Consider the following 12070-nt stretch of genomic DNA (forward strand, 5'->3'; position numbering starts at 1 on the left):
GATGTGTTCTGATATAAGTAGAGCAAAAACAGGCCCCTTTCTTTCTTAGAAGCTGGACCTGTCTGGTCAGCTTTGCCTATTGCTGCCTGCTCTTTGAAACTACTTTCTGTGTTCTGTGGTTATTTCATTGTGCTACTTTCCTTAGCTGTTATTGCTCAGCCAGCCCAACCTACCCAAGGGAAACTCTTTCCCTCACCCACACAGGACGTGGGCAATACCTAAATTCAGAAAAGAGAGTTTCCACAACTATACACCAGCTCACCACAGGATCAAGGCCATGCCTGCCTTGGTGTAACACCAAAAGAGGGATGGCTACAGTGGATGGGGTTAGAAGACAGAAGTGAGAAAGTCTCTTATACCCTGAAAAGGAAAAATGGCCGTCCCAAGGTGGCAATGGGATCCTGCAACACAAAACATAAACTGTTATGCAGCCACATTGCATCAAAGGTCCATCAAATACGTTTATGGAGACCGTTCCTAAAAGAATGGTCCCAGACCAACAGCATAGTGACACCTGGAAATGCAAATCCTCAGACCCAACCCCAGACCTACTGACTCTGTGGGGTGGGGCCCAGCCATCTATATTTCAACCAGGTGAATCTGGTGCAAGGTCAAGGTTGAAATCACTGACTACCTCTCCCCAAGTGTGCACAATGTCACATGGGTCGCTGAGCCAGAGAGCAGATCTCCAAGGGCAGATGGCCCCATGTGATTCTTTGCAGGACTGGAGATGACATAATCGCAGCCAGAGGCATTTTCCCTGTCTCCCTGGGATTCCTTTCTGCCCCAGGCCGGACCCAAGGAAACCCCAACATCAGTGCCCAGGGAATTATTTTCAGGGTAACTACCATGAGATCATTCTTCCCAGAAGGTTCTAGAAGGGCTTTTGGCTCTAAGCATTTCCCTGTCCCTCTCTCTGGAGTCTTTGGGGGCTGTGTTGTCTCCAGGGCTCATGTACCTTCTTGGTAAAGTCCACGGAGGCAACCCCAAGATCCTGCATGGAAAGGAGGCATTAGTTAATTCCCCAGGAGCCTCGTCCACGACCTGCAGCTGTCTGGCTGTGAGCCTGCTCCTCCCTGGTCCCATTCCAAGGTAGTCGGAAGACAGGTACAAAAAAGCAGCTGGAGGGAATGGCTAACATTGTGGCCAAATGCGAGTTCCTGCTCAGGAAGCCAAGCTTGTTTACTTGATTTGAGTTACCTTTTCTGTCCAGGTGTGTTTAATTTTCTTGCACCTTCTAAAAATTCCAAATATGAAATGGATCCCTGGGTTTAGACCAAAAACAAAAAATGTTTTATGGCACTAGAGATTGAACCCAGGGACTCTTTACCACTGAGCTACATCCCCAGCCCTTTTTATTTTGGGACAGGCTCTCATTAAGTTGCTGAGGCTGGCCTCAAATTTGCAATCTTCCCACGTGGTCTCAGCCTCCGAGGACATGGTACAGGAGTGCACCATGGCACCCTGCCAAGTTTAGGCAGATTTTCAATGACAACCCATTTCAGCATCTTCAGCTTGCTCTATGCCTACGAGCCTGGTGCAAGGGCTGAGACAGAGAAGACCTTAGAGCTTGCATGTGGTCAGCAGGGGAAGAGATCAACTGTTCCTGTGCTTAAGATGAACAACCAGGATAAGCCCAGCATGATTGGCACATGCCTGTCATCCCAGCAACTCCGGAGGCTGAGGCAGGAGGATAATGCATTCAAAGTCAGCCTCAGCAACTGTCTCAAAATACAAATTGAAAAGAAAAACGGATTGGGGATATGGCTCAGTGATTAAGCACCCCTGGGTTCAATCTCCCTGGTATAAATAAATAAATTAAGAAAGAGTGTGGATGTAGCTCAGGGATAGATCACCCTTGGATCCATTCCCAGTTCTGACGGAAAAGAAAAGAAGAAAAGAACAACCAGGTTTTTAGGAACTAAGCAGTTTCCTGGGAGGAGGGAGATCTTGGGACTTTTAAGGTAAAACCAGGAAAGTTCTGGGTAAACTAAAGTGAGCTGGTGACCCTACCTGGACTCAGGGTATCCAAAAGAAATTTTAATCAATTTTTCCTACCATGCAGCAAAACCTTGATTTATCATTTGAACAGGCTAGAACTGATAATCTCTAAACTTGCAAAAATAACTCTAAGACGTGGACAAAGGGCAGCTGGGGCAATGGGAGTTACCAAGGCCAATTTCACATTGGGAGGGAGGACGGAAGTGAAAAATAGCACCAAGCCAAAGCACAACTTCTGGATGAAGAGAGGAGAGGCCTGGAGCCGGCTGGCAGTGGGGCCCATCCTTATGGCCTTTTGAGATATCTCAGGGGGTTAAAGAAAGGAAGGCCAAGGTCAAAGGAGCCACACTCCTGCCCAGCTCCCCTCTGCCCCCAAGAGAGGAGCCTGAGATTCAAGGAGAGAATAAAAATGAGCCCCAAGACAATGGCACACATTTCCCACGGTATTGAATGAACTTGTACAGCACAAAACAATGGTAGAAGAAGCTCAGAACATACTGGCTGCGGAAATCTCTTCATCTTTCTGCTGGCGAGCTTGGAGGCCAGGCGCATTAGCGGGTGCACAGCAGGCAGCTGCAACAGAGGGACAGAGGGACAGAGGTTCAGGCAGGAGGCTGCAAGGGAGCCCCAGGGGGACTTGCAGGCCTAGGGCTGTGTGCGTTCCTTTTAACTCACTTCCCTTACAAATGGGTTTAATTTTCAGAGTAAAATCCATTTCAGAGCCAAGCCTCAGATGTTTTATGTTCTCAATAAAGACCTACCGCTTGCCTTGATAGCTGGGTTCCATTCCAACATGTCATGAATATTCCCAGAGGGTCAATGAGGCTTTGCATCAGCCCCAGCTCTCTGTGCTACTGGAATGAAGTGTGTTGTCTTAAAGAAGCAGCTCCTGGCAGATTCCTGCTCCCCAGATGGGCTCACCTGTTCCACGGAGGAGCGGGAGGGCATCCTTATTTTCCTATACTTCTTGTCTGTGTCTGCTCCTTCATGCCAAGCGAATGCACCTGACCTTATCTAGTCCTCATTAATCCTCCCTAGGTGCTTTGGTTTAGAGCCAACGTTACTCTTTGCTGGGCACCGTGCAGCATGCCTGTAATCCCAGTGGCTTGGGAGGCTGAGGCAAGAGGACTGTGAGTTCAAAGCCAGCCTCAGCAAAAGCGAGGCACTAAGCAACTCAGTGAGACCCTGTCTCTAAAGAAAATCCAAAATAGGGCTGGGGATGTGGCTCAGTGGTCCAGTGCCCCTGAGTTCAATCCCTGGTACCCTCCCCACCAAAGATAAACCAGGTTCTCCCTTTCTGATTTACTAACCTATACTGGGAACTCCTGGTAAATTAAAAGCCAGACTGCTTTAAATTAACATTGTTAGAAATCTCAGATGGCTAGCAGTAAGTAGACCTTCACACAGAGCTTCTCTTTCGCCTTCCATTTTTCCATCTCCCTCCTTGGTGCGATGGCCTTTGTTGATAACATCCCCTTCCTTACCTGATCCCCACTTGCTAGAACTATAATACTGATGAGTCTTTGCCTCTTAAGGAAAAAACATTTTGCTGAGTATTTTCCTTTTAAACTATCTTCTTGCAGATTGGAAAGGCTTCAATATATAAATAAGTGACTTTTTAATGGTGGAATTTCCAGTAACAGGGCACCCAAACTAAAAGTTATAGTCTATGATCTTCCCAACATTTCTCAAATCATAGCTCACAGAAATTCACCTACTCCAGCTGCTCCGGGGGTTAACTCAAATTTAGAAAAAGAAAGAGTTGATGGTTGATGGTTCTTAAACCCATGACACATGCACACCCTACCAGTCCGGAAGATGCACCACCCTGAGTCACTGCTGGAGGAAGCATACTTTACACACCACAAAGCACTTTTCAAAATTTAAAAATAGAAAATAATTTAGAATAATGAAAACAGAGCACAGTACTTACCAAGTTCTTCTTGCACGTCTTTTTACGTGCATGACAAAAAAACTTGTTTCTTATTTTTCCTTTTCTGTAGTTTAGTGCCTAACTTTCCAGATCTGTCTGCTACCCTCCATCCCCCTCCCATGGAGGACGGAGACAATCCCTACAGCCTTGGGGAGCACCTCGGAAGACACTAACTACGAGGTATTTAGAGGTTCCCTGCTTTTCTATTTGTCTGCACAAATATATTAATCCAGAAAAAAAAAAAGGCATGTGGAGAAGTCACCTTTACAGAAGAAGATTATGATTGAAATACTGACCCTGGTTTTAACTGGATATGTCGGCTCCTGAGTTCTGGAGTAGTGAAACAAAAACTAAATAAGAAAAGAAAAGTTATATCAGTATCAAGTGTCACTTGCTCAAATGTGGAAACTGTACACCCTTGTCTCTGGGGTGGAGGTTACTCACCCTTTTGAATATGTCTTGATTATCCTAGAAAGAGAATTGAAAGGGATTTTGACTGACTGGTTTTCCCATATACCTTAATGAATTTACTCATGCATTATGAAATATAGTGCAATCTAAAAAGTAATTCCTCCATTACACAAATTTAATAAGACTACAGTTGGTGCAAGATCTTATGATACAGAAAGTTGCCAGCAATACATCATCATTTTAAAACAAGATCCCTTTGCAATCTTTCAAGGGGAAAACCTACTCTCTAATGCATGAAAGAAAGAATCTAATTGAGTCCCAGATGATTACTTGACCATGCAGTGAAATCAATTCACATCTGTAGCCTTTGGTTTGCTGCTGGTTATATCCTAGTAATCAATTTTTTAGGTTGGGTTTAAACTAACCAACTATTTTTGTTGTTTTCCAAAAGTTTTCTGCATGAATTTTCACTTTTCTTGCAGAAAGCTCAACTTTTCATTTTTAACTCCCTGTTAGTGCCTCACCCTGCCCTCGTCGATGAGGTTAGCAGGCATCTACATGACATATCTGACTCACTGGTGTGCTGTGAAGGCGTTTGCAAAACGCTGGTGTCTGTTTTCACATCCATACTTTATGAAATTGCTGAAGAGGACAACTGTGACATCACTACTGGGAACGATCTTTAAATACACTGATCCAGATAGTGTCCATCATTCGCATTATCCACAAACACTCTTGAATCAGCTCAAGCCTCAATCAAGACAGAAACTAAAGTTGTTAACAACACTTCTAATTTTATTTCTGTGAACGCAGTTACATCTTTCTGCAAACTTTGTGGAGAGATTCTTTGGTGCAAGCTGACGGTAGCAATGCATCCTCTCCCTCCGTCAGCCATGCACGTATATGTACACGCTTGCACACGAGCTTAGTAGGTGTACATGCACAGACATCCAATAGAACTAACCAGCATTATTAATAGCAGAGGCTCTGTGCAAATTTCCTACTTCTTTATAACCACCATTTCTTAAGTATGTTTTTATTGTCTACTACTTCTGGTCTTTGTTTGTTTATTTTGGGAACCAGGGATTGAACTCAGGGGCACATGACCACTGAGCCACATCCTATTTTGTATTTTATTTAGAGACAGGGTCTTTTTCAGTTGCTTAGCACCTTGCTGTTGCTGAGACTGGCTTTGAACTCACAATCCTCCTGCCTCAGCCTCCCAAGCCGCTGGGATTACAGGTGTGTGCCAAAGTGCCCAGCACTTCTGGTCTTCCTGTTGGTATCTGTTCACAGTAGTGTGCGTGTATGCATGCACATGTGTACACAAACAATTTTTATTTGTTCCATATTCATCAGCTTTACTCAATTACTTTTGTTTTTCAAGCTAAAAATGAGGAAGATGAGAATGGTTTTCCTGATTCTAATCATCCCTCCCCACATTTCCTATGTACCTTCCTTTCATTATTTACTTTTTATTTATTTTTCCAAGAAAAAAAAATCATGTATAAGATTTTACTCACCTATCTTTTCATTCATTTCCCCCAACTAAAATATACACTTTATGAGAGCAGGTGGTTTGGTTTATTTGGGTCACTATGTATCCCTGGCCCCTGGCATGTGACATGCTCTCAATAAATACCCTTTTTGACTGAATAGCAGGATTCAGTTCACAACAACCTTTTGCCCTTTTACCCACTTAACATCTAATCTCATGTGGTGACACAAGACACGAAGAGTGTCTGCAGGTGGCCTTACTTGTAGAATGTCATCACTACTCTCTGAATTGCCTCAAGATAAAAGTTCCCTGGATTCACAGACCTGGCTTCTTTTGGAAAACAGAACAGGCACAGGTACAGAGGACACAGAGCCCAGGTGACTCCGGTAGCCCTTGGGCAGCTGAGGGAACCAAGCCCCAGGAAGGGAAGTGAAATGCTGAAGATCACATCTTGGGGCAGCAGCAAGCCCAGGAAGAGCCACCATCTCTCCATATGAGTGAGATCAACTGTGGACAAAGGGAGACGCTGGAAGGAAAGTCATTCCAAGGGGGCCTTGCACTTAGGAACCCCACCACCCAGTTTAATGCTGTGGGTAGCACAACCCCACAGCCTCTGCTTTTGCAGGGGAGACCCTCACGGCCTTGTGTGTGGGATAAGGAGCCCCCTTACTAAGGGGTGGGGGGAGGCAGCACCAAGGACATGGAGAACTCCGAGTTCTCTCCTTGGAGTTTGGCTCCAGGAACCAAGGCTACAGGGACGGTCATGACAACTGTCTCCACATATTGCTAATGGCAAACTGGAGCCAAGAAGAAACAGGCATGATCATTCGTGAAGTTTGACCAGTAAGTGATAGTTGAGTCTTGAAGAAGGAGAATTACTTGCATCAAGAGGCCACGGTGCCAAGCACGGTGTCATGTGCCTGTGATCCCAGCAACTCTAGAAGCCAAGGTGGGGGGATTGCAATTCTGAGGGCAAATTAGTGATACTTTGTCTCAAAAAAAAAAAAAAAATACAAAGGGCCAGGTGTGGCGGGACATGCCTGTAATCCCAGTGGCTTGGGTGGCCTAGATTGGAGGTTCAAAGTCAGCCTCACCAATTTAACAAGGCCTTAAGCAATTTAGCCAGAGCCTGTCTCTAAATAAAAAAATTAAAAGGGCTGGGGATGTGGCTCAGTGGTTAAGCACCCCTGGGTTCATCCCTGGTACCAAAAAAAAAAAAAAAAAAAAGGGCCAGGGTGTAACTCAGTTGTAGAGTACTCCTAAGTCTAATCCCAGTATCACAAAACAACTTAAAAAAGACAATGGTAACCACTTAATGATAAGTTATCATGTTTCATGTTCTGGTCACTGTTGAAAGCACTTCACATACATTAGACCAACTGATCCTCACAACATGTGTGCCGGTGCAACCATTATGTCCATATTACAGATGAGGAAACTGAGGCACAGAATGGTTAAGAAAACCCCAAGTTTGAACAGAGCTGGGCGTCAAGCCCAGGTAGTTGGTTTTAGAGTCTGGGCTCCTAACTGCAGCCTGTGAAGGAGACAAAGGCATCTCTGGTGAAGGGAAACACCGTGCAAAGACATTGAGGGCCTGGTGCACCTGAGGACTCGTGAGATGCTGGCTGTGGCTGGAGCATGGTGTGTTGGAGGTGGGAGGTAAGGAAGCCAGAGATGTGGCTCCAGGTGAGGAAAGATGAACCAGGCTGAGACTCACAATTTCCCTTTTGAACTTTTGATTAGATCAACATTTACTTTGTATCCATTGATCTATTTTCGTTGGAGTTACTATTAGATCCTTTACATAAGATGTATTATTTTGGAGAACTGCTTTATCATATTATACAAATTTATAATGAATCATGATATGTGATTAATTTTATTGTATGTGGTTATGATAATTGTAATACACATGAACTACTAATAATTTTATGGTAGTTTATATTTAAGAGAAAAATTTGGTATTTCCTAAAACCCATATCCTTACACACACAAACATACACACCTAAATACACACACAGCGTTCTCCTGTAGGTAGCAAAATAAGGAATTTATTGAAGATATAAATTGTCATGTAAGATCATGCACTTTTATAAGAACTATCAAGCTTATATTAGCTTTTTTTTTTTTTTTACCTTAGGTTGGTTAAAGAGAGCTGCCTGCTGATTCAGACAATATACCAGCCTCTAGAGCAAAATGAGGGAAACAAATCAAAGAATGAATTTCTTGGCCAATAAAATTCTACTAGAACATATTTAAAATTCTAAAATTCCATTTATGAACACAGGATGATTTTCTCCTACAATGGCAGCGCATTTCAACCCAACCGTCAGCGTGCCTTAAATGGGACCATGGAAACAGCAGCAGTGAGTTCTTGCTGCAACAAAAAATCTGACCTTAAAATGAATTTAAGTGAACATGATCCACATGATATTTTTGAGACCCAGACTACATAAAAAATCTCACCGTACTAACAATAGCGTACCTCAAGCTGCACAGTGTTCAAACCATCTGGAGGCTCCACTGAAGGTTGAGAAACTCCTAGGATGAGAAATAATAAAAACATCAATTAGAGAAAAGAGGTCACAGCACTTATTTTTATGCCTTTGCCATGAAAAACAAACAGAGATTTTATTGAAACAATAAACCCTCAAAGAACCATACAATGGGGTCAATGGGAAGGTAAGATGTGATACAATGTTGTTAAGAGGATTTACAAGAAAACACAGGTCTACTTACCACTAGCCATCTGAGATTTGTCACAATGTTAATTTAAAACAGCTTGGCTTTTAATTTTCAGGAGTTCCCAGTATAGATTAGCAAATCAGAAAGGGGGGACCTGGTTTATCCTGACGAGGTACCAGAGATTGAACTCAGGGACACTCGGCCACCGAGCCACATCTCCAGCCTTATTTTGTATTTATTTAGAGACAGGGTCTCACTGAGTTGCTTAGCACTTTGCTTTTACTGAGGCTGGCTTTGAACTCCAAGTCCTCCTGTCTCAGCCTCTGATCCGCTGGGATCACCTATAAGGTGCCTGGAGACCTGGTTTATCTTTTGATGAAACTTATAAGGATAGACTATCAGAAAATGGTGTCAGCAGGGTCTGTACCTCAGACTCACCTGGAACTTTTGAGAGGTCAGACACCTGTCTCTTCCTGGTCAAGTCCTCCAGGGGTGGGGTTCTGGGAAAAGTTGGGGTCAGCATGAAGCTGGACTCCATCCAACTTTTAAATGAAAATGTCTTCCTATTTGCATGTGATAGGACCCATGGAGGAAAAGCTAATACTACAGTGGAGAGAATCAACCTGGCAGGTCAAAACTAACCAGGTGAAATTCAATGGCTACATATCAAACCTCAAGTTTGGATTTTTCTAAAATGTGGGACAAGGAATTTACTCCCAAGAGAAGTTTACATTTTTAAAAAAGACTATATGGTATTTTGCTCCCTGCAATCTATTAGTCAAGAGAAAGCGAAGTTATGTTATATTTAAATAATAGTGTTTAAGCCTTGAAAAGTACTAGTCTGGCTTGAAATGAGAGAATATAAGGTAGAGTTTAAGTAAAATAACTAATCATAAATTTCTCTGGAAAGAGAAAAAAATAAGATGTGTATATTAGCTGCCTTCAACTATTTTGAGAACTGCCAAAAGTAGGAAATCGTAGACTTATTTTATATATTACCAAAGAACAGACATAGAGCTCAAGGCTAGAAGCTACATGTTATCAAATTTCAGCTCAATATAAAGAAGTTTTCAATGATGGCAATGGTTCAATAATGCAAAGTGATGGAAACCAATATTATAAGAATTTATTGAGATGGTTTGTATTAATGAAAAGATAAAGATCACCAGGGACAGTGGCACATGCCTGCATACCTGTAATACCAGCAGCTCAGGAGGCTGAGGCAGGAGGATCACAAGTTCAAAGCCAAGCAACTTGGTGAGATCCTGTCTCCAAATAAAATACAAAATAGGTGGTTCTGTGGCTCAGTGGTGGAGTGCCCCTGAGTTCAGTCCTGATACAAAAACCAAAAAAGGTGACCACAAATTTCCAAGGGATTTTCAACAGGGTAATATAAACAGGATTCTGTTGCAACATAGAAAACACAGCAGCTGGCTGTCTTAGGGTGGCAGTGAGTTGGAGGTCACTGAAAGTAATCAAATAGAATCTAAAAGACCTTTGCAGGGGAACTGCAGAGTGGAAACCTACACTCTGGGTGATGTCAAATCTGATGACCTCCACGGCTCCTTGCAATGCCCACATTTTGTGATTAAAAATTGGGGCATGGAAAAACAAGCATACTAATGTTTGGAATATGTTTTCCCTTTGAATAGATTTGCAAGATTTTCTACTCCTCTAAATCAAAATTTGAATGGAAAAAAATCTAAAATTTTGCAATAGTCCATGTTTCCCACCATAGTTTTTTCTGCCACAACACACTTCCCTGCATCCTGTGGAAAATTACTTGGAGATGCTGATAATGCATTAGGGATACAAACCCGGACCCCTCTGCTGGTTCCCTACAAATGCACTGGTTCTCGCCATATACCTGTCCTCAGTATTTGTCCAAGAGAATTAAAGCCAGCATGCTACAGGGACATGTCTTTATAGCAGCACCGTTCACAGTAGCCACGTTATGGAACCACGCTAGGCGTCCATCAACGGCTCAAGAAAATGTGGTATCTATACCCGATGGAGTTTTATTCAACCATAAAGAAGAACGCAACTATGGCATTTGCTGGAAAATGGATAGAATTAGAGAGCATTAGGTTAAGCAAAATAAGGCAGCCTCAGAAAGCCGAGGATCGTATATTCTCTGGCATGTGGAAGCTAGAGAGGCACAGGGTGGGGTTTCATGAAATCAGGGGATGTCGATTTCATGAAAACGGAAGAGAACAATAGATGTGGGCCAGGGGAAGGGAGGGAGGAAGGAGAGGTATAGGCCATGAAACTGACCAAATCATGCAAGTACGTGATCTAATATGCAACAACGAACCCACTATTCTGCGCAACCAGGACGCACTATTTAAAAGGAGGAAAAACACCAAGCAAACTGCTCTCGGTTCAAGTTGGTGAGAGGCGCCCGCGCGGGGCCAGCACCTCGGACAGCGACCCGCGCCGGGCAGACGCACGGGCTTCAGCTCTGCGCTCGGGGGACCTGCCCCGGGGAAAGGCTTTGAAAAGATTTCTTTTTTCCGCTCCTGTGCGCGCTCTTCCCCCGACCCCTCTCCAGCCGCCGGACCATTCCCAGTCTTTGGGACTCCAAACTCAGGGTCACCTCCTCGGTTCTTGTGTCTTAAGAATTCCAGGACCACAAAGCGCTAAGTGGGGTCTTCCCCAACCCACATAGGGCCATGCCTCACCCTTCACACCCCAATCGCAGCAGGACACCTCTGGGGTTGGAGCTGTGTACGCACAGTCCCGCGGCGGCATCTCCCCTTGTCCACCCTCCCTTAAAGGGTCAGAAATAAACTGAGCCAAGGATCGCACCAAGGATCGCCAGAAAGCAGGAGGGCAGAAAGAGGGGTAGGTAGGTGGAGGAGAGAAACTTGACCCCCTCCTGAACTGCCCTGAGGGTCAAGGTCAGTCTCAGTGTTGCTGAGAGGCCATGGTCCCCTTACCTGAGGAAGGGATCTGCAGCATGCAGAAGCAGTAGACGGCCAAGACAGGAAGGAACTGGGGAAGAAGACAAGGCATCGTTACCGCCTGGCTTCTCCCTGCTGGCCACAGACGTGTGCTGCTAGGACAAGGGTCCAGCATTTCTCCAAGTTCCCCAGGCGCAGGCCACCCCCGCCCCGTGTCTGACCAGCCCAGTCAGTAGGTGCCTTTACTTGCAATATCCTGGAGCCCATTGGCTGAGCACCGATCAGCTTTGACGCAGGAGGACCCTGACTTTCTCATAGATGTCACGCTGGGCCCTTATTTGTAGAATAATATCCTCCTGGTGTAAGCATTGTAGAGCATCATCTTTTCCAACTGGCAATAAAAATAAAAAGTGGAGAGTCATAATTGTTAGGCTATAATGGCCTGAGGAGCACTTCTGACTCAGGAAGGGCCTTTTCTCTATTTTTTTAATCAAAGAAATGGACATAAATCTACAAGCTCTCATGCATGCCGAAATCTTACTTCCTAGGAAGGAGTTTATTTTCCACCACTAACAAAGGGTGTTTTGTATCCTTTGGTGCACCCAAGGAGGACAACATCTGGAGTCCTGGATGTCATAT

General features: G+C 44.2%; 1 protein-coding gene across 1 annotated transcript; it reads right to left on the minus strand.

The window, feature by feature from the left end:
• Positions 1–353: 353 nt before the first annotated feature.
• Nms (neuromedin S) lies at positions 354–11543 on the minus strand. The gene is made up of 7 exons (XM_015499617.1): positions 11468–11543; positions 8329–8384; positions 4379–4402; positions 4231–4284; positions 2500–2574; positions 959–994; positions 354–401 (listed from the first exon to the last, which is right to left on the minus strand). The coding sequence occupies exons 1-7, from the start codon at positions 11541–11543 to the stop codon at positions 354–356; spliced, it is 369 nt and encodes a 122-aa protein (XP_015355103.1).
• Between the last annotated feature and the right edge of the window lie 527 nt (positions 11544–12070).

Source organism: Marmota marmota, unplaced genomic scaffold (assembly GCF_001458135.2).
Source record: "Marmota marmota marmota unplaced genomic scaffold, marMar, whole genome shotgun sequence".
Classification (NCBI taxonomy): Eukaryota; Metazoa; Chordata; class Mammalia; order Rodentia; family Sciuridae; genus Marmota; species Marmota marmota.

Bases quoted from the DNA above. Each gene is read 5' to 3' on its own strand.
- Nms (XM_015499617.1), bottom strand. From the start codon at position 11,543: ATGCCTTGTCTTCTTCCCCAGTTCCTTCCTGTCTTGGCCGTCTACTGC. The intron at 2,575-4,230 runs GTCAGTATTTCA...CCTCTGTTGCAG, and splicing joins CATATCCAGTTAAAACCAGG to CTGCCTGCTGTGCACCCGCT. The intron at 995-2,499 runs GTATGTTCTGAG...CTTTCCATGCAG, and splicing joins TGAAGAGATTTCCGCAGCCA to GATCTTGGGGTTGCCTCCGT.